We start from the raw sequence: 27,815 nt of genomic DNA on the forward strand, positions 1-27,815 counted from the left end.
CACCTCAACTTTTCCAGAGACCTCCACAACTCCTGTAGAGACCACAACCCCAACAGAGAGGACAACAATAACTAGTACCACTGGAGCTGAAGTGACATCCACACCTTCCCTCCCTGCAACTTCACAAGCTGAAAGCACAGCTGTAGCCAGTTCGACCACAATAAAAAGATCCACCTCACCTTTCCAGACTACTACTTCAGCTGAAACTAAAGCAGTAACTAGTACTTCTACAATAGAGGTGGCAACCACTGTTCCTAATCCCACGACTACAGTACCTGCGAATACAGCTGCAGCCACCTCAACTGCTCCAGAAACCACCACAGTTACGCTCAAGACCACTTCCCCAGCTCAGAGTACACCAATAATTAGTACTTCTACAATAGAAGGGACAACCACCCTTCCTCTTCTGAGCACTTCAGAACCTGAAACCACTGCTGCAGCCACTTCTACCGTAGTAATAACCTCCACCTCTCCTCTAGAGACCACTTCCTCAGCTGAGTCTACAGGAATAACTAGTAATTCTACAATAGAGGTGACAACCACTGTTCCTAATCCCACGACTACAGTACCTGCGAGTACAGCTGCAGCCACCTCAACAGCTCCAAAAACCACCACGGTTACGCTAATGACCACTTCCCCAACTGAGACTACACCAATAATTAGTACTTCTACAATGGAAGGGACAACCATCCTTCCTCTTCTGAGCACTTCACAACCTGAAACCACTGCTGCAGCCACCTCAACCATAGGAATAACCTCCACCTCTCCTCTAGAAACGTCTTCTGCAGCTGAAACTACAGCAATAACTAGTATCACTAGAAGTGAAGAGACAACCACGCTTCCCCTTCTTACAACTTCAGGACCTGGGAGCACAGCTATAGCCACTTCAACTTTTCCTGAGACCTCCACAACTCTTGCAGAGACCACAACCCCAACAGTGAGGACAACAATAACTAGTACCACTGGAGCTGAAGTGACATCCACACCTTCCCTCCCTGCAACTTCACAAGCTGAAAGCACAGCTGTAGCCACATCAACTGCTCTAGAAACAACCACAGTTCTGGAAAAGACCACTTCCCCAGCTGAGAGTACAACAATAATTAGTACTTCTACAATAGAAGGGACAACCACCCTTCCTCTTCTTAGCACTTCACAACCTGAAACCACTGCTGCAACCACCTCAACCATAGGAATAACCTCCACCTCTCCTCTAGAGACCACTTCCTCAGTTGAATCTACAGCAATGACTAGTAGCACTAGAAGTGAAGAGACAACCACGCTTCCCCTTCTTACAACTTCAGGACCTGGGAGCACAGCTATAGCCACTTCAACTTTTCCTGAGACCTCCACAACTCTTGCAGAGACCACAACCCCAACAGAGAGGACAACAATAACTAGTACCACTGGAGCTGAAGTGACATCCACACCTTCCCTCCCTGCAACTTCACAAGCTGAAAGCACAGCTGTAGCCAGTTCTACCACAGCAGAAAGATCCACCTCACCTTTCCAAACGACTTCTTCAGCTGAAACTACAGCAATGATTAGTACCACCAGAAGTGAAGAGACAACCACGCTTCCCCTTCTTACAACTTCAGAAGCTGGGAGCACAGCTCTAGCCACCTCTGCTATTCAAGAATCCTCCACAGCTCCACTAGAGACCACTTCTCCAGCAAAGACTACAGCGCTATCTACTACCACTACCACCGTTCCTCCTCTGACCATCACTAGAACTGGGAGCACATCTGTCGCCACCTCTACTATCGGACAGACATTCAGCTCTCTTTTAGAGACTACTTCTCCCGTTCAAACTACAACCATGACTCGTCGCACACCTTTAGAAGAAAGAACCACAATTAGTCTTCCAACTACTACACTACCTCAGAGCACAGCAGCAGCTGCCTCTTCTGTTCCACAGACCAGTATAGTTGAGGAGAAAACCACAGTTGCCCTTCCAAGTACTTCCCCAGTTGAAACAACCACCACTCTGGCTATCACCACACCAGCTCCTGTGGCCACTTCCCTCACTGAGACCACAACTGGAGTCACTTCTATTTTACCGTTGACATCCACAGTCCGTCTTGAGACAAGTTTGCCCTCTGAGACCACAAGAATTCCCAGCACCTCTAGAGAAGTGGAGACACCCACAGCTGCCCTTCTTGTCACTTATCCCACTGCCACGACAAGTGCAGTAACCTCCTCTTTAGCAGAGTCATCCACAGTTGCTGTTACGGTGACTTCTCCGGCTGAGACCACAGTGACACTGTCTCCCACCACAGCAGGTCCTAAAACATCCACATCTGCTCTGGAGACCAATTCCCCATCTGAGATCCCAATAGCTTTGGGCACCACTACAGAACTGGGGACACCCACAGCATCCTCTGTCACCACTGTTCTAGCAGAGACTACTAACACATCACCCATTGCTACAGCAGCAGAGAGAAGCACATTGGCTCCAATCACCACTACCCCTACAGAGACCGCAACAACTTACACCTCCACTACACAACAGGGAACAACCACATCTGCCCTTTTTACAACTTCCCCAGCTGAGACCACAACCGCTTTGGGCATCCCTATCAGAGGAGAGACAACAGCAGCCATCTCTATGACAACTACAACATCGCTTTCACCTACCACAGCTGCATTGACAAGTAAGGGCATTGTTTTCCTCTTGGGTAGTTGCAGAATTTTCTCCTCCATAAGTCCAAACCCATTTTAACCAGCAGGTTCCTGGGTTGTCATCCTATTGAAGACTTAAACTAAACATTTTTGAGAGCTTATCCATTTAGAATTGAGGTATTTTGAGGATAGCAAAAATGAATGTTTCATGCTACCTAGGACAGATGGATATTATTTGGGCTTCAAGTGGCAAAATGTCGAAATTCCCAGGGCATAGGAAACAAGGGAGATATGAATATAAAAGAAAGAAGAAATAGAACATATAGGAGTTTTCTATTCTAATAATGTTGCCTGCTTAATGGAACCCTTTAAAGTTGTTCATTAACATCGATAAATATGGATGGGCGAGGGGATAGGAATTGATAAAAAGGGTATTGGAATGGGAATTCTATGAATTTTTCTTGGTAGTTATTTCCCATTTACAACAACTTCTTGCAAGCTTGAAATGAAAATATTAAGAACTAAGGCCCCAAATCAGGAAAACGCTTAAGTTCTTCAGTGCTTGCGAGCAGTCTCACTAAAGTTAACGGAACTGAAAAACTAAAACTTAAAAAGTTAAAGCCTGGATACACAAATGGAGTTAGATAAGTTGATGCTCCTACAGGTGGTTAGGAAATCACAAAACCTGAATTAGTCCCCCAGAATCCTATACAATGAAAGTGGACAAAAGGGAGGAAGAGAGAGAGCACACAAGAGTGATTCTATACCCATTGGTTTAGTGCACTCACCCAGGATGTGGGAGACACAGGGTCCAGATCCTCTACCCAAATGACTCTTTATCCACAGTGAAACAGTTTGTCTTCCACATCCATGTGAGGACCCTAACGAATGGGCTAAAAATTAGAGAGGAGGAACTTCTCCTCCTCCTCTTCTCCCACTGAAGCTGCTTTGTTTGAACTCAACTGAGTGGCCTCCTCTGGGAGGCATACTCAGGTTATTTTACCTCTGTACAGGGCCGCTGCTGGAATATTGTGTCCAGTTCTGGTGTCCACAATTCAAGAAGGATGTTGATAAATGGGAGAGGGTTCAGAGAAGAGCCCAGAGAATGATTACAAGATTTAAAAACATGCATTATAGGATGCTTTCAAGGACCTCAATCTATTTACCTTAACAATCAGCAGGTTAAGGAGTGACTTGATAACAATCTGTAAGGACCTGCCTTAGGAACAAATATTTGATAATAGTTTCTTTAATCTAGCAGACAAAAGTATTACAAGACCCAATAGCTAGAAGTTGAAGCTAGACAAATTCAGAAGGGAAAAAAATGTAAATTTTTAAACGTGAGAATAATTAACCATTGGAAAAATTTACCAAGGGTTGATGTGGATTCTCCATCATTGGTAATTTTAAAATCAAGGTTGTTTTAAGTCCTGCTCTAATTCAAAAGGGGTTATTCTCGGGAAGTTCTATGTTGTCCAGGAGGTCAGACTCGATGACCACAACTGTCCCTCCAGCCTTGGAATCTATGAATATGGGAGAGTGCAAATTATAGTTACAACCAGTGTATGGGAACTTTAGTGTGATCAGGAATGAGACCCAGTGAATACAAAATGCAAAAATGTATTCCAGAGGAAACTGCAGAGTGAATTTCTCATTCATTCCACATGTACATTGTGAGAAACATAGAAAAATTCACAACTGGGGAGAAAATGTTGGAATGTTTAAGCTAAAACAAACACTGTGTATATTCACAATGACCATATATTACTGATATGCATATTCCTTGGATTTGCACTCAATATGTGGCATAAGCCCCTATATAAAGGAGTATAATGGAGATACATTTCTCTACACAGATCATGAAATAACTGAAATAGTCTACCAGAAGACCGTTAAGCCGGTGGAACAAAATAAAGATAATAATGTCACAACAACACAGACAACTCCTGTGGTTAAAACCACCACCACCACCACCAAAAGTACAACATTAGAGAGTACCACCAAAGCAGCAGCTCCCGTGATCCCAAACAAACCTGGGACCACAGCAACGTATCTCACAACAGGAGCAGAATCCATCACCGCAGCCCCAGTGACCACTTCCACAGCTGAGACTAAAACTGCAGCTACCTCTGCATTAGCAGAGACATCCACCTCTGCTCATCCAACCTCCTCCCTAGCTGAGCCCACAGCGCTAATTAGCACTTCCACATCACAGCCAACCACACTCACTCTGCCTGCTAGTTCAACGTCCGTTATGACCATTGCAGCCACCTCTGCAACAACAGAAACGTCCACATCTCTGCTAGAGACCACTTTCCCAGGTGAGACTACAGCATTACTTGGTAACAGGACAGTAGAGGGGACAACCATTGTTGCTCTTCCTACCACTTCACTACCTCAGAGCACAGCTGCAGCCACTTCCACTATTCCAGAGACATCCACATCTCCTCCAGAGACCACTTCTCCAACTGAGACTACAGCAACAACTACTACTACAGTCAAGGAGAGAACCACAGTTGTCCTCCCAACCAGTTCACTCTATGAGACCACTGCGTCTCTACAGACCACATCCACAGCTGAGACTACAGCAATAATTAGTACCACTACAGTAGAAAAGACAAGCACAATTCCTCCTCCTCCCATTACAACACCAGGGAGCACAGCTGCAGCCACCTCCAATATACTCAAGACATCCACATCTCCCATAGAGTCCATGTCTCCAGCTGAGACAACAGCAATAACCAGTACCACTACAATTGAAGAGACATCGAGACTTCCCCTTCCTACAAGTTCACAACCTGAAATCACAGCTGCAGCCACCTCTACCATAGGAGAAACATCCATCTCTCCTCTAGAGACCACTTCTGCAGCTGAAAGTACAGCAATAACTAGTACTACAATAGAGGAGATAACCGCAGTACCTCTTTCTACGACTGCACTACTTAGGACCACAGCGTCAGCGACCTCTGCTATTCCAGAGACCTCTACTGGTGCTCTGGAGACCTCTTCCCCAAATGAGACTACAGCAGTAACTGGTACCACTGCAGTAGGTGAGACAACCACAATTATTCTTCCTACTACTTCACTCCATGAGAGCACAGCTATAGCCACCTCTACGATACCAGAGACCTCCACCTCTCCCGTAGAGACCACTTCTGTCGCTAAGACTACAGCAATATCTAGTACCAGCAGAGCAGAAGAGACAACCACGGTTCTCTTTCCTACTGCTTCACTACCTGGGACGATGGCTTCAACCACTTCTGTTATTCAAAAGACCTCCACAGCTCTTCAAGAGACCATTTCCCTAGCTGAGACTACAGCAACAACTAATGCCACTACCCCTGAAGAGACAACCACAGTTGCCTTTCCTACCACTTCTCTTCCTGAAAGCACAACAGGAGCTTCTTCACTTATTCCAGAGACCTCCACAGCTCCTCGGGAGTCCATTTCCCTGGCTGAGACTACAGCAATAACTAGTACGACTATAGTAGAAGAGACAGCCACGGTTGCGCTTCCCACCACATTACCTCAGAGCACAACCGTAGCCACTTCTGCTGGTCCAGAGACCTCCACGGCTCCACTAGAATCTACTTCCTTAGCAGAGACAGCAGCAATAACTACTGCCTCTACAGTCACGGAGACATCCACACTTCCCCTTCCTACAATTTCACAGCCTGAAAGCACAGCTGCAGTTACATCTCCTATTCTAGAAACCTCCACAGCTACTCTAAAGACCACTTCCTTAGCTGAGACTACTGCAATAACTAGTACCACTAACATAGAAGAGACAGCCACGGTTGCCCTTCCTACCACTTCAACCCATAAGAGCACAGCTATAACCACTTCTACCATAGCAGAAACACTAACAACTCCTGGAGAGACCACTTCTGCAGCTGCGACTACAGCAACAACGAGTTCCAGCTCCGTGGAGGAGACAATCACAGCTTCACCTCCTACCACTTCAGTACCTGGGAGCATGGCTGTAGCTACTTCTACTATTCTAAAGACCTTCCCAGCTCCTGTCGAGACTACTTCCCATGCTCAGTCTTCAGCAATGACTGGCTCCTCTACTGTGGAAGAGACTACCACGGTTCCTCTTCCTACCACTTCGTTACCTAAGAGTACCCCTGTAGGGACATCTACCATAGCAGAAACATTCACATCTCCTTTAGAGACCGGTTCCTCAGCAGAGACTACAGCAGTAACTACTGCCAGTACAGTGGAGGAGACAACCACAGTTGCCCTTCCGACTACTTCCCCAGTTGAAACAACCACCACTCTGGCTATCACCACACCAGCCCCTGTGGCCACATCCCGCACTGAGACCACAACTGGAGTCACTTCTATTTTACCGTTGACATCCACGGTCCGTCTTGAGACAAGTTTGCCCTCTGAGACCACAAGAATTCCCAGCACCTCTAGAGAAGTGGAGACACCCACAGCTGCCCTTCTTGTCACTTATCCCACCGCGACCACAAGTGCAGTCACCTCCTCTTTAGCAGAGGCATCCACAGTTGCTGTTACGGTGACTTCTCCGGCTGAGACCACAGTGACACTGTCTCCCACCACAGCAGGTCCTAAAACATTCACATCTGCTCTGGAGACCAGTTCCTCAGCTGAGATCCCAATAGCTTTGGGCACCACTACAGAACTGGGGACACCCACAGCATCCCCTGTCACCACTGTTCTAGCAGAGACTACTAAAACATCACCCATTGCTACAGCCGCAGAGAGAAGCACAGCGTCTCCAATCACCACTACCCCTGCTGAGACCACAACAACGTACACCTCCACTACACGACAGGGAACAACCACATCTGCCCTTTTTACAACTTCCCCAGCTGAGACCACAACCGCTTTGGGCGTCCCTATCAGAGGGGAGACAACGGCAGCCATCTCTGTGACAACCACAACATCGCTTTCACCTACCACAGCTGCTTTGACAAGTAAGGGCATTGTTTTCCTCTTGTGTATCCTTTGTAGTTGCATAATTTGCTTTCCCATGAGTTCAGACCCATTTTAAGCAGCAGGAGTCCGGGTTGTCATCCTTTTGAAGTCACATATTAAAAGAAACCATTTTTATTAGTGTTTATCTAACTAGATTGGAGATATTTTGAGGATAAAAAAATATGGTTTCATGCTACCTAGAGTAATTGAATATTATTTGGGATAGAGGTGGCAAAATATAGACTTTCCATCGGTATAGGAAACAAGGGAGATATGAACATAAAAGAAAGAATAAATAGAACATATGGGAGTGTCCTATTATAATAATGTTGCCTGCTTAACTGAAGTTAAATAATCTTCTTGAAATTTATTAATGAACATAAATAAATATGGGAGCAAAGAGGATACAAACTGACAAGAAAGGTATTGAAACAGGAATTCTCTGCATTTTTCTTTGTAGTTATTTCCCATTTACAAGAGTATCTTGAAGGCTTGAAATGGAAATATTAAGTACTAAGGCCCCAATTCAGTAAAATATTCAAGTCCTTCAGCACGTGCTTAACATTAAGCATATGACTAAGTTCATCTCTCTTCAGCAAAGCACTCAAGCCACTGAGCAGTCTCACTGAAGTCAGCGGCACTTAAAAGTTCAAACTGAAAAAGTTAAAGCCTGAATGCACAAATGGAGCTCGGTGCTGTGATGCTCTTATAGGCGGTTAGAAGGTCACTGTGATTCACAGATCTTCAGATAGACACCTAGGCTTCTATAAAATGAGTGTGCAGGGATAGGAGAAGAGAGGGAGAATGCATAAGAATGATTCTATATCTTTTTCATTAGAGCACTCACCCGGAATGTGGGAGATTCCGGACCCAGATCCCCTGCACAAATTATTTTGTTATTATTTATCCACAGTGGAACAGTCAGTCTTCCACATCCCAAGTGAGGACCTGAACCACTGGACTAAAAGTTATGAGGGAGGACATTCTCCTCCTCTCCCCCCAAAGGTGTTTTGGGTGAACTGACCTGAGTGGCCTGCTCTGGGAGGCATGCTCAGGTTATTTTACCGCTGCAGTGAATCTCTCATGCATTCTACATGTAAATTGTGATAAACATACATAGAAAAAATTCACAACTGGGGGGAAAAGGTTGGAATGTTTAAGCTAAAATAAACACTGTGTATATTCACAATGACCATATATTATTGATATGCATATACCATTGATTTGCACTCAACATGTGGTATAAGCACCAATGTAAGATAGCATAATGGAGATACATTTCTCTACACAGATCGTGAAATAACTGAAATAATCTACCAGAAGACCGTTAAGCCAGTGGAACAAAATAAAGATAATGCCACAACAACTCAGACAACTCCTGTGGTTAAAACCACCACCACCACCACCACCACCAAAAGTACAACATTAGAGAGTACCACCAAAGCAGCAGCTCCCGTGATCCCAAACAAACCTGGGACCACAGCAACGTATCTCACAACAGGAGCAGAATCCATCACCGCAGCCCCAGTGACCACTTCCACAGCTGAGACTAAAACTGCAGCTACCTCTACGTTAGCAGAGACATCCACTTCTGCTCGTCCAACCTCCTCCCTAACTGACTCCACAGCGCTAATTAGCACGTCCGCATCACAGCCAACCACACTCACTCTGCCTGCTAGTTCAACGTCCGTTATGACCATTGCAGCCACCTCTGCAACAACAGAAACGTCCACATCTCCGCTAGAGACGACTTTCCCAGGTGAGACTACAGCATTACTTGGTAACAGGACAGTAGAGGGGACAACCATTGTTGCTCTTCCTACCACTTCACTACCTCAGAGCACAGCTGCAGCCACTTCCACTATTCCAGCAACATCCACATCTCCTCCAGAGACCACTTCTCCAACTGAGACTACAGCAACAACTACTACCACAGTCAAGGAGAGAACCACAGCTGTACTCCCAACCAGTTCACTCTATGAGACCACAGCGTCTCTACAGACCACATCCACAGCTGAGACTACAGCAATAATTAGTACCACTACAGTAGAAAAGACAAGCACAATTCCTCTTCCTCCCATTACAACACCAGGGAGCACAGCTGCAGCCACCTCCAATATACTCGAGACATCCACATCTCCCGTAGAGTCCATGTCTCCAGCTGAGACAACAGCAATAACTAGTACCACTACAATTGGAGAGACATCGAGACTTCCCCTTCCTACAAGTTCACAACCTGAAATCACAGCTGCAGCCACCTCTACCATAGGAGAAACATCCACCTCTCCTCTAGAGACAACTTCTGCAGCTGAAACTACAGCAATAACTAGTACTACAATAGAGGAGATAACCGCAGTACCTCTTTCTACAACTGCACTACTTAGGACCACAGTGTCAGCGACCTCTGCTATTCCAGAGACCTCCACTGGTGCTCTGGAGACCTCTTCCCCAAATGAGACTACAGCAGTAACTGGTACCACTGTAGTAGGTGAGACAACCACAATTACTCTTCCTGCTACTTCACTCCATGAGAGCACAGCTATAGCCACCTCTACTATACCAGAGACCTCCACCTCTCCCGTAGAGACCACTTCTGTCGCTAAGACTACAGCAATATCTAATACCAACAAAGCAGAAGAGACAACCACAGTTCTCTTTCCTACTGCTTCACTACCTGGGACGATGGCTTCAACCACTTCTGTTATTCAAAAGACCTCCACAGCTCTTCTAGAGACCACTTCTCTAGCTGCGACTACAGCAACAACTAATGCCACTACCCCTGAAGAGACAACCACAGTTGCCTTTCCCACCACTTCTCTTCCTGAAAGCACAACAGGAGCTTCTTCACTTATTCCAGAGACCTCCACAGCTCCTCGGGAGTCCACTTCCCTGGCTGAGACTACAGCAATAACTAGTACGACTATAGTAGAAGAGACAGCCACGGTTGCGCTTCCCACCACATTACCTCAGAGCACAACCGTAGCCACTTCTGCTGGTCCAGAGACCTCCACCGCTCCACTAGAATCTACTTCCTTAGCAGAGACAGCAGCAATAACTACTGCCTCTACAGTCACGGAGACATCCACACTTCCCCTTCCTACAATTTCACAGCCTGAAAGCACAGCTGCAGTTACATCTCCTATTCTAGAAACCTCCACAGCTACTCTAAAGACCACTTCCTTAGCTGAGACTACTGCAATAACTGGTACCACTAACGTAGAAGAGACAGCCACGGTTGCCCTTCCTACCACTTCAACCCATAAGAGCACAGCTATAACCACTTCTACCATAGCAGAAACACTAACAACTCCTGGAGAGACCACTTCTGCAGCTGCGACTACAGCAACAACGAGTTCCAGCTCCGTGGAGGAGACAATCACAGCTTCACCTCCTACCACTTCAGTACCTGGGAGCATGGCTGTAGCTACTTCTACTATTCTAAAGACCTTCCCAGCTCCTGTAGAGACTACTTCCCAAGCTCAGTCTTCAGCAATAACTGGCTCCTCTACTGTGGAAGAGACTACCACGGTTCCTCTTCCTACCACTTCGTTACCTAAGAGTACCCCTGTAGGGACATCTACCATAGCAGAAACATTCACATCTCCTTTAGAGACCGGTTCCTCAGCAGAAACTACAGCAGTAACTACTGCCAGTACAGTGGAGGAGACAACCCCAGTTGCCCTTCCGACTACTTCCCCAGTTGAAACAACCACCACTCTGGCTATCACCACACCAGCCCCTGTGGCCACATCCCACACTTATACCACAACTGGAGTCACTTCTATTTTACCGTTGACATCCACTGTCCGTCTTGAGACAAGTTTTCCCTCTGAGACCACAAGAATTCCCAGCACCTCTAGAGAAGTGGAGACACTCACAGCTGCCCTTCTTGTCACTTATCCCACCGCGACCACAAGTGCAGTCACCTCCTCTTTAGCAGAGGCATCCACAGTTGCTGTTACAGTGACTTCTCCGGCTGAGACCACAGTGACACTGTCTCCCACCACAGCAGGTCCTAAAACATCCACATCTGCTGTGGAGACCAGTTCCTCAGCTGAGATCCCAATAGCTTTGGGCACCACTACAGAACTGGGGACACTCACAGCATCCCTTGTCACCACTGTTCTAGCAGAGACTACTAAAACATCACCCATTGCTACAGCAGCAGAGAGAAGCACAGCGGCTCCAATCAGTACTACCCCTGCTGAGACCACAACAACTTACACCTCCACTACACGACAGGGAACAACCACATCTGCCCTTTTTACAACTTCCCCAGCTGAGACCACAACCGCTTTGGGCGTCCCTATCAGAGGGGAGACAACGGCAGCCATCTCTGTGACAACCACAACATCGCTTTCACCTACCACAGCTGCTTTGACAAGTAAGGGCATTGTTTTCCTCTTGTGTATCCTTTGTAGTTGCATAATTTGCTTTCCCATGAGTTCAGACCCATTTTAAGCAGCAGGAGTCCGGGTTGTCATCCTTTTGAAGTCACATATTAAAAGAAACCATTTTTTTAGTGTTTATCTAACTAGATTGGAGATATTTTGAGGATAAAAAATATGGTTTCATGCTACCTAGAGTAATTGAATATTATTTGGGATAGAGGTGGCAAAATATAGACTTTCCATCGGTATAGGAAACAAGGGAGATATGAACATAAAAGAAAGAATAAATAGAACATATGGGAGTGTCCTATTATAATAATGTTGCCTGCTTAACTGAAGTTAAATAATCTTCTTGAAATTTATTAATGAACATAAATAAATATGGGAGCAAAGAGGATACAAACTGACAAGAAAGGTATTGAAACAGGAATTCTCTGCATTTTTCTTTGTAGTTATTTCCCATTTACAAGAGTATCTTGAAGGCTTGAAATGGAAATATTAAGTACTAAGGCCCCAATTCAGTAAAATATTCAAGTCTTTCAGCACGTGCTTAACATTAAGCATATGACTAAGTTCATCTCTCTTCAGCAAAGCACTCAAGCCACTGAGCAGTCTCACTGAAGTCAGCGGCACTTAAAAGTTCAAACTGAAAAAGTTAAAGCCTGAATGCACAAATGGAGCTCGGTGCTGTGATGCTCTTATAGGCGGTTAGAAGGTCACTGTGATTCACAGATCCTCAGATAGACACCTAGGCTTCTATAAAATGAGTGTGCAGGGATAGGAGAAGAGAGGGAGAATGCATAAGAATGATTCTATATCTTTTTCATTAGAGCACTCACCTGGAATGTGGGAGATTCCGGACCCAGATCCCCTGCACACATTATTTTGTTATTATTTATCCACAGTGCAACAGTCAGGCTTCCACATCCCAAGTGAGGACCTGAACCACTGGACTAAAAGTTATGAGGGAGGACATTCTCCTCCTCTCCCCCCAAAGGTGTTTTGGGTGAACTGACCTGAGTGGCCTGCTCTGGGAGGCATGCTCAGGTTATTTTACCGCTGCAGTGAATCTCTCATGCATTCTACATGTAAATTGTGATAAACATACATAGAAAAAATTCACAACTGGGGGGAAAAGGTTGGAATGTTTAAGCTAAAATAAACACTGTGTATATTCACAATGACCATATATTATTGATATGCATATACCATTGATTTGCACTCAACATGTGGTATAAGCACAAATGTAAGATAGCATAATGGAGATACATTTCTCTACACAGATCGTGAAATAACTGAAATAATCTACCAGAAGACCGTTAAGCCAGTGGAACAAAATAAAGATAATGCCACAACAACTCAGACAACTCCTGTGGTTAAAACCACCACCACCACCACCACCAAAAGTACAACTTTAGAGAGTACCACCAAAGCAGCAGCTCCCGTGATCCCAAATAAACCTGGGACCACAGCAACGTATCTCACAACAGGAGCAGAATCCATCACCGCAGCCCCAGTGACCACTTCCACAGCTGAGACTAAAACTGCAGCTACCTCTACGTTAGCAGAGACATCCACTTCTGCTCGTCCAACCTCCTCCCTAACTGACTCCACAGCGCTAATTAGCACGTCCGCATCACAGCCAACCACAGTCACTCTGCCTGCTAGTTCAACGTCCGTTATGACCATTGCAGCCACCTCTGCAACAACAGAAACGTCCACATCTCCGCTAGAGACGACTTTCCCAGGTGAGACTACAGCATTACCGGGTAACAGGACAGTAGAGGGGACAACCATTGTTGCTCTTCCTACCACTTCACTACCTCAGAGCACAGCTGCAGCTACTTCCACTATTCCAGCAACATCCACATCTCCTCCAGAGACCACTTCTCCAACTGAGACTACAGCAACAACTACTACCACAGTCAAGGAGAGAACCACAGCTGTACTCCCAACCAGTTCACTCTATGAGACCACAGCGTCTCTACAGACCACATCCACAGCTGAGACTACAGCAATAATTAGTACCACTACAGTAGAAAAGACAAGCACAATTCCTCCTCCTCCCATTACAACACCAGGGAGCACAGCTGCAGCCACCTCCAATATACTCAAGACATCCACATCTCCCGTAGAGTCCATGTCTCCAGCTGAGACAACAGCAATAACTAGTACCACTACAATTGGAGAGACATCGAGACTTCCCCTTCCTACAAGTTCACAACCTGAAATCACAGCTGCAGCCACCTCTACCATAGGAGAAACATCCACCTCTCCTCTAGAGACAACTTCTGCAGCTGAAACTACAGCAATAACTAGTACTACAATAGAGGAGATAACCGCAGTACCGCTTTCTACGACTGCACTACTTAGGACCACAGCGTCAGCGACCTCTGCTATTCCAGAGACCTCCACTGGTGCTCTGGAGACCTCTTCCCCAAATGAGACTACAGCAGTAACTGGTACCACTGTAGTAGGTGAGACAACCACAATTACTCTTCCTGCTACTTCACTCCATGAGAGCACAGCTATAGCCACCTCTACTATACCAGAGACCTCCACCTCTCCCGTAGAGACCACTTCTGTCGCTAAGACTACAGCAATATCTAGTACCAGCAAAGCAGAAGAGACAACCACAGTTCTCTTTCCTACTGCTTCACTATCTGGGACGATGGCTTCAACCACTTCTGTTATTCAAAAGACCTCCACAGCTCTTCTAGAGACCACTTCTCTAGCTGCGACTACAGCAACAACTAATGCCACTACCCCTGAAGAGACAACCACAGTTGCCTTTCCCACCACTTCTCTTCCTGAAAGCACAACAGGAGCTTCTTCACTTATTCCAGAGACCTCCACAGCTCCTCGGGAGTCCATTTCCCTGGCTGAGACTACAGCAATAACTAGTACGACTATAGTAGAAGAGACAGCCACGGTTGCGCTTCCCACCACATTACCTCAGAGCACAACCGTAGCCACTTCTGCTGGTCCAGAGACCTCCACGGCTCCACTAGAATCTACTTCCTTAGCAGAGACAGCAGCAATAACTACTGCCTCTACAGTCAAGGAGACATCCACACTTCCCCTTCCTACAATTTCACAGCCTGAAAGCACAGCTGCAGTTACATCTCCTATTCTAGAAACCTCCACAGCTACTCTAAAGACCACTTCCTTAGCTGAGACTACTGCAATAACTAGTACCACTAACGTAGAAGAGACAGCCACGGTTGCCCTTCCTACCACTTCAACCCATAAGAGCACAGCTATAACCACTTCTACCATAGCAGAAACACTAACAACTCCTGGAGAGACCACTTCTGCAGCTGCGACTACAGCAACAACGAGTTCCAGCTCCGTGGAGGAGACAATCACAGCTTCACCTCCTACCACTGCAGTACCTGGGAGCATGTCTGTAGCTACTTCTACTATTCTAAAGACCTTCCCAGCTCCTGTAGAGACTACTTCCCAAGCTCAGTCTTCAGCAATGACTGGCTCCTCTACTGTGGAAGAGACTACCACGGTTCCTCTTCCTACCACTTCGTTACCTAAGAGTACCCCTGTAGGGACATCTACCATAGCAGAAACATTCACATCTCCTTTAGAGACCGGTTCCTCAGCAGAAACTACAGCAGTAACTACTGCCAGTACAGTGGAGGAGACAACCACAGTTGCCCTTCCGACTACTTCCCCAGTTGAAACAACCACCACTCTGGCTATCACCACACCAGCCCCTGTGGCCACATCCCGCACTGAGACCACAACTGGAGTCACTTCTATTTTACCGTTGACATCCACGGTCCGTCTTGAGACAAGTTTGCCCTCTGAGACCACAAGAATTCCCAGCACCTCTAGAGAAGTGGAGACACCCACAGCTGCCCTTCTTGTCACTTATCCCTCCACGACCACAAGTGCAGTCACCTCCTCTTTAGCAGAGGCATCCACAGTTGCTGTTACGGTGACTTCTCCGGCTGAGACCACAGTGACACTGTCTCCCACCACAGCAGGTCCTAAAACATTCACATCTGCTCTGGAGACCAGTTCCTCAGCTGAGATCCCAATAGCTTTGGGCACCACTACAGAACTGGGGACACTCACAGCATCCCCTGTCACCACTGTTCTAGCAGAGACTACTAAAACATCACCCATTGCTACAGCCGCAGAGAGAAGCACAGCGGCTCCAATCAGTACTACCCCTGCTGAGACCACAACAACTTACACCTCCACTACACGACAGGGAACAACCACATCTGCCCTTTTTACAACTTCCCCAGCTGAGACCACAACCGCTTTGGGCGTCCCTATCAGAGGGGAGACAACGGCAGCCATCTCTGTGACAACCACAACATCGCTTTCACCTACCACAGCTGCTTTGACAAGTAAGGGCATTGTTTTCCTCTTGTGTATCCTTTGTAGTTGCATAATTTGCTTTCCCGTGAGTTCAGACCCATTTTAAGCAGCAAGAGTCCGGGTTGTCATCCTTTTGAAGTCACATATTAAAAGAAACCATTTTTATTAGTGTTTATCTAACTAGATTGGAGATATTTTGAGGATAAAAAAATATGGTTTCATGCTACCTAGAGTAATTGAATATTATCTGGGATAGAGGTGGCAAAATATAGACTTTCCATCGGTATAGGAAACAAGGGAGATATGAACATAAAAGAAAGAATAAATAGAACATATGGGAGTGTCCTATTATAATAATGTTGCCTGCTTAACTGAAGTTAAATAATCTTCTTGAAATTTATTAACGAACATAAATAAATATGGGAGCAAAGAGGATACAAACTGACAAGAAAGGTATTGAAACAGGAATTCTCTGCATTTTTCTTTGTAGTTATTTCCCATTTACAAGAGTATCTTGAAGGCTTGAAATGGAAATATTAAGTACTAAGGCCCCAATTCAGTAAAATATTCAAGTCCTTCAGCACGTGCTTAACATTAAGCATATGACTAAGTTCATCTCTCTTCAGCAAAGCACTCAAGCCACTGAGCAGTCTCACTGAAGTCAGCGGCACTTAAAAGTTCAAACTGAAAAAGTTAAAGCCTGAATGCACAAATGGAGCTCGGTGCTGTGATGCTCTTATAGGGGGTTAGAAGGTCACTGTGATTCACGGATCCTCAGATAGACACCTAGGCTTCTATAAAATGAGTGTGCAGGGATAGGAGAAGAGAGGGAGAATGCATAAGAACGATTCTATATCTTTTTCATTAGAGCACTCACCCGGAATGTGGGAGATTCCGGACCCAGATCCCCTGCACAAATTATTTTGTTATTATTTATCCACAGTGCAACAGTCAGTCTTCCACATCCCAAGTGAGGACCTGAACCACTGGACTAAAAGTTATGAGGGAGGACATTCTCCTCCTCTCCCCCCAAAGGTGTTTTGGGTGAACTGACCTGAGTGGCCTGCTCTGGGAGGCATGCTCAGGTTATTTTACCGCTGCAGTGAATCTCTCATGCATTCTACATGTAAATTGTGATAAACATACATAGAAAAAATTCACAACTGGGGGGAAAATGTTGGAATGTTTAAGCTAAAATAAACACTGTGTATATTCACAATGACCATATATTATTGATATGCATATACCATTGATTTGCACTCAACATGTGGTATAAGCACAAATGTAAGATAGCATAATGGAGATACATTTCTCTACACAGATCGTGAAATAACTGAAATAATCTACCAGAAGACCGTTAAGCCAGTGGAACAAAATAAAGATAATGCCACAACAACTCAGACAACTCCTGTGGTTAAAACCACCACCACCACCACCACCAAAAGTACAACATTAGAGAGTACCACCAAAGCAGCAGCTCCCGTGATCCCAAACAAACCTGGGACCACAGCAACGTATCTCACAACAGGAGCAGAATCCATCACTGCAGCCCCAGTGACCACTTCCACAGCTGAGACTAAAACTGCAGCTACCTCTACATTAGCAGAGACATCCACCTCTGCTCATCCAACCTCCTCCCTAGCTGAGCCCACAGCGCTAATTAGCACTTCCGCATCACAGCCAACCACAGTCACTCTGCCTGCTAGTTCAACGTCTGTTATGACCATTGCAGCCACCTCTGCAACAACAGAAACGTCCACATCTCCGCTAGAGACGACTTTCCCAGGTGAGACTACAGCATTACCGGGTAACAGGACAGTAGAGGGGACAACCATTGTTGCTCTTCCTACCACTTCACTACCTCAGAGCACAGCTGCAGCCACTTCCACTATTCCAGCAACATCCACATCTCCTCCAGAGACCACTTCTCCAACTGAGACTACAGCAACAACTACTACCACAGTCAAGGAGAGAACCACAGCTGTACTCCCAACCAGTTCACTCTATGAGACCACAGCGTCTCTACAGACCACATCCACAGCTGAGACTACAGCAATAATTAGCGCCACTACAGTAGAAAAGACAAGCACAATTCCTCTTCCTCCCATTACAACACCAGGGAGCACAGCTGCAGCCACCTCCAATATACTCAAGACATCCACATCTCCCGTAGAGTCCATGTCTCCAGCTGAGACAACAGCAATAACTAGTACCACTACAATTGGAGAGACATCGAGACTTCCCCTTCCTACAAGTTCACAACCTGAAATCACAGCTGCAGCCACCTCTACCATAGGAGAAACATCCACCTCTCCTCTAGAGACAACTTCTGCAACTGAAACTACAGCAATAACTAGTACTACAATAGAGGAGATAACCGCAGTACCTCTTTCTACGACTGCACTACTTAGGACCACAGCGTCAGCCACCTCTACTATTTCAGTGACCTCCACTGGTGCTCTGGAGACCTCTTCCCCAAATGAGACTACAGCAGTAACTGGTACCACTGTAGTAGGTGAGACAACCACAATTACTCTTCCTGCTACTTCACTCCATGAGAGCACAGCTATAGCCACCTCTACTATACCAGAGACCTCCACCTTTCCCGTAGCGACCACTTCTGTCGCTAAGACTACAGCAATATCTAGTACCAGCAAAGCAGAAGAGACAACCACAGTTCTCTTTCCTACTGCTTCACTACCTGGGAAGATGGCTTCAACCACTTCTGTTATTCAAAAGACCTCCACAGCTCTTCTAGAGACCACTTCTCTAGCTGCGACTACAGCAACAACTAATGCCACTACCCCTGAAGAGACAACCACAGTTGCCTTTCCCACCACTTCTCTTCCTGAAAGCACAACAGGAGCTTCTTCTCTTATTCCAGAGACCTCCACAGCTCCTCGGGAGTCCATTTCCCTGGCTGAGACTACAGCAATAACTAGTACGACTATAGTAGAAGAGACAGCCACGGTTGCGCTTCCCACCACATTACCTCAGAGCACAACCGTAGCCACTTCTGCTGGTCCAGAGACCTCCACCGCTCCACTAGAATCTACTTCCTTAGCAGAGACAGCAGCAATAACTACTGCCTCTACAGTCAAGGAGACATCCACACTTCCCCTTCCTACAATTTCACAGCCTGAAAGCACAGCTGCAGTGACATCTCCTATTCTAGAAACCTCCACAGCTACTCTAAAGACCACTTCCTTAGCTGAGACTACTGCAATAACTAGTACCACTAACGTAGAAGAGACAGCCACGGTTGCCCTTCCTACCACTTCAACCCATAAGAGCACAGCTATAACCACTTCTACCATAGCAGAAACACTAACAACTCCTGGAGAGACCACTTCTGCAGCTGCGACTACAGCAACAACGAGTTCCAGCTCCGTGGAGGAGACAATCACAGCTTCACCTCCTACCACTTCAGTACCTGGGAGCATGGCTGTAGCTACTTCTACTATTCTAAAGACCTTCCCAGCTCCTGTAGAGACTACTTCCCAAGCTCAGTCTTCAGCAATAACTGGCTCCTCTACTGTGGAAGAGACTACCATGGTTCCTCTTCCTACCACTTCGTTACCTAAGAGTACCCCTGTAGGGACATCTACCATAGCAGAAACATTCACATCTCCTTTAGAGACCGGTTCCTCAGCAGAAACTACAGCAGTAACTACTGCCAGTACAGTGGAGGAGACAACCACAGTTGCCCTTCCGACTACTTCCCCAGTTGAAACAACCACCACTCTGGCTATCACCACACCAGCCCCTGTGGCCACATCCCGCACTGAGACCACAACTGGAGTCACTTCTATTTTACCGTTGACATCCACGGTCCGTCTTGAGACAAGTTTGCCCTCTGAGACCACAAGAATTCCCAGCACCTCTAGAGAACTGGAGACACCCACAGCTGCCCTTCTTGTCACTTATCCCACCGCGACCACAAGTGCAGTCACCTCCTCTTTAGCAGAGGCATCCACAGTTGCTGTTACGGTGACTTCTCCGGCTGAGACCACAGTGACACTGTCTCCCACCACAGCAGGTCCTAAAACATCCACATCTGCTCTGGAGACCAGTTCCTCAGCTGAGATCCCAATAGCTTTGGGCACCACTACAGAACTGGGGACACTCACAGCATCCCCTGTCACCACTGTTCTAGCAGAGACTACTAAAACATCACCCATTGCTACAGCAGCAGAGAGAAGCACAGCGGCTCCAATCACCACTACCCCTACAGAGACCGCAACAACTTACACCTCCACTACACAACAGGGAACAACCACATCTGCCCTTTTTACAACTTCCCCAGCTGAGACCACAACCGCTTTGGGCGTCCCTATCAGAGGGGAGACAACGGCAGCCATCTCTGTGACAACCACAACATCGCTTTCACCTACCACAGCTGCTTTGACAAGTAAGGGCATTGTTTTCCTCTGTGTATCCTTTGTAGTTGCATAATTTGCTTTCCCGTGAGTTCAGACCCATTTTAAGCAGCAGGAGTCCAGGTTGTCATCCTTTTGAAGTCACATATTAAAAGAAACCATTTTTAATAGTGTTTATCTAACTAGATTGGAGATATTTTGAGGATAAAAAAATATGGTTTCATGCTACCTAGAGTAATTGAATATTATTTGGGATAGAGGTGGGAAAATGTAGACTTTCCCTCAGTATAGGAAACAAGGGAGATATGAACATAAAAGAAAAAATATATAGAACATAGGGGAGTGTCTTATTATAAAAATGTTGCCTGATTAACTGAAGTTAAATAATCTTCTTGAAACTTATTAACGAACATAAATAAATATGGGAGCAAAGGGAATACAAACTGACAAGAAAGTTATTGAAACAGGAATTCTCTGCATTTTTCTTGGTAGTTATTTCCCATTTACAACCTTATCTTGAAAGCTTGAAGTGGAAATATTAAGTACTAAAGCCCCAATTCAGTAAAATTAAGGTCCAGGGAGTAGGAAATGGAAAAGAGCAAACTATAGATTGACTCTCTTATATATGTTCAACATGTAAATTGTGATAAACATACCTAGAAAAAATTCGCAACTGGGGAAAAAATGTTGGAATGTTCAAGCTAAAACAAACACTGTGTATGTTCACAATGACCATATATTATTGATATGCATATTCCATTGATTTTCACTCAACATGTGGTATAAGCACCTATGTAAAATAGCATAATGGAGATACATTTCTCTACACAGATCGTGAAATAACTGAAATAATCTACCAGAAGACCGTTAAGCCAGTGGAACAAAATAAAGATAATGTCACAACAACTCAGACAACTTCTGTGGTTAAAATCACAACCACCACCACCACTAAAGGTACAACATTACAGAGTACCACCAAAGCAGCAGCTCCTGTGATCCCAAACAAACCTGGGACTACAACAACATATCTCACAACAGGAGCAGAATCCATCACCACAGCCCCAGTGACCACTTCCACAGCTGAGACTAAAACTGCAGCTACCTCTACGTTAGCAGAGGCATCCACTTCTGCTCGTCCAACCTCCTCCCTAGCTGAGCCCACAGTGCTAATTAGCACTTCCACATCACAGCCAACCACAGTCACTCTGCCTGCTAGTTCAACGTCTGTTATGACCGTTGCAGCCACCTCTGCAACAACAGAAACGTCCACATCTCTACAGACCACTTTCCCAGGTGAGACTACAGCAGTAATTAGTACCTCTACAGTAGAGAGGAAAACAGTATGAGTTTCTCCGATGCTTACTTCATGTATGAATGCCTAGACAGATGGATAGTTAATGGTGACCCCTGCTTTTTACTATAGATTTATATTTTACAGTGTTTTGCCATTATTCTTAGTAGAAGTAAAACCACATACTCATGTCAGCCAGTTGTTTTGCCCAACTTAGAGATGGCATCCTCAAAAGTACCACAACCCACTCTATGTACTGCTTGCACGTCCCTTCAGATGACAACTTCCTTCTTTCCAGCCAACAAGCGAGACCTTTTCTTGGGCTAGATTCTTTAGACAGGACCAAAAAATGCTAATAGGGAAGCTTTGGTCTTTGAAAGGTATAATTTCCAAAAGCATCTAGGGTATGTCCAGATTTTCAGTAGGACATAATCACTTAGATCAGGGGTTCTCAAACTGGGGGTCAGGACCCTCCAAGGGGTCGCGAGCTGTCAGCCTCCACCCCAAACCCCGCTTTGCCTCCAGCATTTATAATGGTGTTAAATATATTTAAAAGTGTTTTTAATTTGTAAGGCTTGCTATGTGAAAGGGGTCCCCAGTACAAAAGTTTGAGCACCACCGACTTCAATGCTTCTGAACAGGGTCGGCTCCAGCATTTCTGCCGCCCCAAGCAAAAAAAAGCCACGATCGGCGGCGGAAGTTCTGCAGCAGGTCTTTTGCTCCTAGAGGGAGTGAGGGACCTGCCGCCCCCGAATTGCCGCAGGTGCCTCCCCTCTCCCTTGGCCGCCGAGCACCTGCTTGTTAAGCTGGTGCCTGGAGCCAGCCCTGCTTCTGAAAATGTTACTCTAAATGTTCAAATGTTTCTTGGGATGAGTTAGACTGCAGACTCCTTGGGGCCCAGCTCCACACCTTCGCTGTGTGAGAGTGAAGGTCATGCAGCTTTCCTGGAGCATACATGGAGGAGATCTCTGAGCCAGCTCTGCACAGGACATCCTGGAGGGCACAGATGGATCTAGTGGTCCCTACATGCTGTGGGAATTAAGGCCAGTGGTAAAATGGAAAAAAAAAATTGTCCCCCCTGCCAGATGGAAATTTTTCATTAATGTTTTGTGCTTAAAACTCTTCAAAAATTCAAAACATTTTGACCAGTTCTAGTGCAAACAGTGTAAAGGGGCTGCAGGATGAATGGCCACCGGTGCCCGCTCTGAGTGTGTGTTGGGGTCAATTTCACTTTCACAAGCCATCCACACAGAGCCGCATTACTTAGGAAATATACAGGGGATGTGAGCTTCAAGCTACCCTTACTCATGCTGAACAGTATTTTACTTATTCACTGGTCTCATTGATTCAATGGAATATACTTAGAGTAAGGGAGTATTCTGCTGGACCAAACGTGGCAGAATCTGGTCCTATGGATGTTAGGAACATGATGTCAGATGAAATTCAACAGAGGCAATTACTAAGTAATACATAGGCTTGGAAGGATGAGATTTTTCTTGATAAATGTCGGTAAACGTCACTTCCACAGTACACACACAAACTGATGAAACAATATTGCCATAATATTGTCATAATAATGGAAATTTACAGATAGGCAAAGTCAGAAAAATGCTGCATGAGAACTTCTCAGAGTTTGCTTTAAAGATGTTCACTTTGTATATTTTGACATGTGATGTTGAAAATTAGTGTATCTATTGTCATTAAATAACTACTGTCTGACACTCCCCACTGACACCCCTCCAATAAAAAAACTAAAAGCTTAAAACTCAATTTTGCACAAATGTGAACATTCAAATCAAGAAAAAATTAAAAATGCTTAAAAATAAACATCTATATTAACTGTCAAAATTATAAAATATTAAAATCAAATTCTGCCAATGCTAGTAATAGAAGGAACAGTTGTTTGATTAGATCTAATCGCGCAGGGAAACGCTGTCAATGTCATTGTGAGCAGACCACAGTCTACGAAGCTTCCAAATAGTATGAAAAAACTTCTGCATATTGTTATTTTGCATAGCTAGAGACAGTCTGATAGTCCAATACAATTGGCAGTCTAATGATAATGGCTTAACAGTTCCTTTAGGAAAATGAAAGATATTTTTATTCCAATATAACGACATCTGTTTTACCAGCTCCATATTATTACTTTCATCATGGGAGAGATCATTGATTTTTCATTCTGCTATTTCATTTTTTGCAGCTGTTTTGCCAATCTCAACGCCCGCTCCAGCAATTGAACATTTCACAGTGAACTTCACCATAACCAATTTCAAATATGATTCACAACTGGGATCTCCTCATTCTGCCCGGTTCAATGCTACTGAGAAAGCCTTGATCTCGTTGGTAAGTAGGACTGGCTCACAGCCTTTCTGGGCAGTTTGGGGTATCTGGTGCTATCAGCAGTACGACAGACTAATGACATCCTCTCTTTGCCAGCTCAACCCAATATTTGGAAGCAGCAGCATCGGCCCAGATTATATAAGATGTGAAGTGACGGCTTACAGGTAAGGATCCAGGCACTGACATTTATTTATAACACTATAGTCTGAGCACACATTTCCTATCTGTTGGTTTAGCATCAGAATAAAGCGGAAATATTTCCCTCTTCCATAATTAAGCCCTACCATACTTCTGTCACTGTGGCTGCAAGAAGAACGTGTTAATGTCAGCATAGGTTTCTAGGGGACACTGAATGGTTAGAGCTTCATAAATTGCCTATTTCCATTATTGATTGGTAGAACATCGTTAAGGGGATTATTTTAGATTCCAGTAATAGGTGTATTTATGAATTACCATCTTATGGTAACAATGAGATCCCAGAATGAAACATATCTCTTCATCATTAGCAAACAATTTAAACACATGAACAAATCTGACATTGGCTTTTCTCTTGTAGACCGGTGAGAGCTGGGAATGACACCGGGGTAGATGCCGTCTGCACCTACAGGCGCGACTCCACTGCTCCCCCGTTTGACAGAGTGGGTGTTTACCATGAAATCCGCAACACGACAAATGGCATCACCAAGCTGGGCCCCTACACCCTGGACAAGGACAGCCTCTACGTCAATGGTAACCAGATGATTTCTTAACAGTTTTCTTTACCGCTCATTCTGGACCATCCTTGCAGCTACTTGTCTCTTCCTTCCCTCCCCACCTGTCTAGCTGCCCTCTAATCATTTTCCCTTCTCATTCCAGGTTATAACGAAGCACCAGCTCTGCCAAGTGAGTATAGTTCAGAATGATCCTTAATGAAAAAATGGGAAAGATACAAACTTGCAAAGTTTAATACAAGACAGGCGGTGAATAGAGCTTGTCTAGAACTGTGAGTCTGCTCACAATGGAATGGAATTGACCCTCTAAGGAGAAATGTCCACAGTACCCTTGTGGTGGGGGGGACGACATAAAATCCCATTTGCGATTTGCGTAATTAGAGATGTGTTCCAGTGTGTCTGAAGCGGTGAGATCATTGATTTTTCATTCTGCTATTTCATTTTTCCAGCTGTTTTCCCAGTCTCAACCCCCGCTCCAGCAATTGAACATTTCACAGTGAACTTCACCATAACCAATTTCAAATATGATTCACAACTGGGATCTCCTCATTCTGCCCGGTTCAATGCTACTGAGAAAGCCTTGATCTCGTTGGTAAGTAGGACTGGCTCACAGACTTTCTGGGCAGTTTGGGGTATCTGGTGCTATCAGCAGTACGACAGACTAATGACATCCTCTCTTTGCCAGCTCAACCCAATATTTGGAAACAGCACCATCGGCCCAGATTATATAAAATGTGAAGTGACGGCTTACAGGTAAGGATCCAGGAACTCACATTTATTTATAACACTACAGTCTGAGCACACATTTCCTATCAGTTGGTTTAGCATCAGAATAAAGCGGAAATATTTCCCTCTTCCATAATTAAGTCCTATGATACTTCTGTCACTGTGGCTGGAAGAAGAACTGGTTAATGTCAGAATAGGTTTCTAGGGGACACTGAATGGTTAGAGCTTCATAAATGGCCTATTTACATTATTGATTGGTGGAACACCATTAAGGGCATTATTTTAGATTCCAGTAATAGGTGTACTTATGAATTACCATGTTATGGTAACAATGAGATCCCAGAATGAACCATATCTCTTCATCATTAGGAAACAATTTAAACACAAGATCAAATCTGACATTGGCTTTTCTATTGTAGACCGGTGAGAGCTGGGAATGACACCGGGGTAGATGCCGTCTGCACCTACAGGCGCGACTCCACTGCTCCCCCGTTTGACAGAGTGGGTGTTTACCATGAAATCCGCAACAAGACAAATGGCATCACCAAGCTCGGCCCCTACACCCTGGACAAGGACAGCCTCTATGTCAATGGTAACCAGATGATTTCTTAACAGTTTTCTTTACCGCTCATTCTGGACCATCCTTGCGTCTACTTGTCTCTTCCTTCCCTCCCCACCTGTCTAGCTGCCCTCTAAACATTTTCCCTTCTCATTCCAGGTTATAACGAAGAACCAGCTCTGCCAAGTGAGTATAGTTCAGAATGATCCTTAATGAAAAAATGGGAAAGATACAAACTTGCAAAGTTTAATACAAGACAGGCGGTGAATAGAGCTTGTCTAGAACTGTGAGTCTGCTCACAATGGAATGGAATTGGCTCTCTAAGGAGAACTCTCCGCAATACCCTTGTGGTGGGGGCGGGAAATAAAATCCCTTTTGCGATTTCAATAAATATGGATCTGGGGAATTAGAGATGTGTTCCAGTGTGTCTGTAGGGCTGAGATCATTGATTTTTCATTCTGCTATTTCATTTTTTGCAGCTGTTTTGCCAATCTCAACCCCCGCTCCAGCAATTGAACATTTCACAGTGAACTTCACCATAACCAATTTCAAATATGATTCACAACTGGGATCTCCTCATTCTGCCCGGTTCAATGCTACTGAGAAAGCCTTGATCTCGTTGGTAAGTAGGACTGGCTCACAGCCTTTCTGGGCAGTTTGGGGTATCTGGTGCTATCAGCAGTACGATAGACTAATGACATCCTCTCTTTGCCAGCTCAACCCAATATTTGGAAGCAGCAGCATCGGCCCAGATTATCTAAGATGTGAAGTGACGGCTTACAGGTAAGGATCCAGGAACTCACATTTATTTATAACACTACAGTCTGAGCACACATTTCCTATCAGTTGGTTTAGCATCAGAATGAAGCGTAAATATTTTCCTCTTCCATAATTAAGCCCTACGATACTTCTGTCACTGTGGCTGGAAGAAGAACATGTTAATGTCAGCATAGGTTTCTAGGGGACACTGAATGGTTAGAGCTTCATAAATGGCCTATTTACATTATTGATTGGTAGAACATCGTTAAGGGGATTAATTTAGATTCCAGTAATAGGTGTACTTATGAATTACCATCTTATGGTAACAATGAGATCCCAGAATGAAACATATCTCTTCGTCATTAGCAAACAATTTAAACACATGAACAAATCTGACATTGGCTTTTCTATTATAGACCGGTGAGAGCTGGGAATGACACCGGGGTAGATGCCGTCTGCACCTACAGGCACGACTCCACTGCTCCCCCGTTTGACAGAGTGGGTGTTTACCATGAAATCCGCAACAAGACAAATGGCATCACCAAGCTCGGCCCCTACACCCTGGACAAGGACAGCCTCTATGTCAATGGTAACCAGATGATTTCTTAACAGTTTTCTGTACCGCTCATTCTGGACCATCCTTGCGTCTACTTGTCAATTCCTTCCCTCCCCACCTGTCTAGTTGCCCTCTAATCATAGAATCATAGAATAGAATCATAGAATATCAGGGTTGGAAGGGACCTCAAGAGG

General features: G+C 45.1%; 1 protein-coding gene across 1 annotated transcript in view; it reads left to right on the top strand.

The window, feature by feature from the left end:
* Window positions 1-1,399: 1,399 nt before the first annotated feature.
* Window positions 1,400-27,815, top strand: part of LOC101935582 (mucin-16) — a 56,019-nt gene continuing 29,603 nt past the window's right edge. Inside the window, exons 1-17 of the mRNA XM_065578100.1 lie at window positions 1,400-2,651; window positions 4,476-7,565; window positions 8,858-11,950; window positions 13,241-16,330; window positions 17,623-20,712; window positions 21,512-21,973; window positions 24,172-24,314; window positions 24,408-24,475; window positions 24,868-25,040; window positions 25,167-25,193; window positions 25,471-25,613; window positions 25,707-25,774; window positions 26,167-26,339; window positions 26,466-26,492; window positions 26,786-26,928; window positions 27,022-27,089; window positions 27,482-27,654. Coding sequence (XP_065434172.1) covers window positions 1,538-2,651; window positions 4,476-7,565; window positions 8,858-11,950; window positions 13,241-16,330; window positions 17,623-20,712; window positions 21,512-21,973; window positions 24,172-24,314; window positions 24,408-24,475; window positions 24,868-25,040; window positions 25,167-25,193; window positions 25,471-25,613; window positions 25,707-25,774; window positions 26,167-26,339; window positions 26,466-26,492; window positions 26,786-26,928; window positions 27,022-27,089; window positions 27,482-27,654 — 15,145 coding nt within the window. The 5' untranslated portion in view covers window positions 1,400-1,537. The remainder of the gene's footprint in view (window positions 2,652-4,475; window positions 7,566-8,857; window positions 11,951-13,240; window positions 16,331-17,622; window positions 20,713-21,511; window positions 21,974-24,171; window positions 24,315-24,407; window positions 24,476-24,867; window positions 25,041-25,166; window positions 25,194-25,470; window positions 25,614-25,706; window positions 25,775-26,166; window positions 26,340-26,465; window positions 26,493-26,785; window positions 26,929-27,021; window positions 27,090-27,481; window positions 27,655-27,815) is intronic.

The sequence above is a fragment of the Chrysemys picta genome, chromosome 25, assembly GCF_011386835.1.
Source record: "Chrysemys picta bellii isolate R12L10 chromosome 25, ASM1138683v2, whole genome shotgun sequence".
Classification (NCBI taxonomy): domain Eukaryota; kingdom Metazoa; phylum Chordata; order Testudines; family Emydidae; genus Chrysemys; species Chrysemys picta.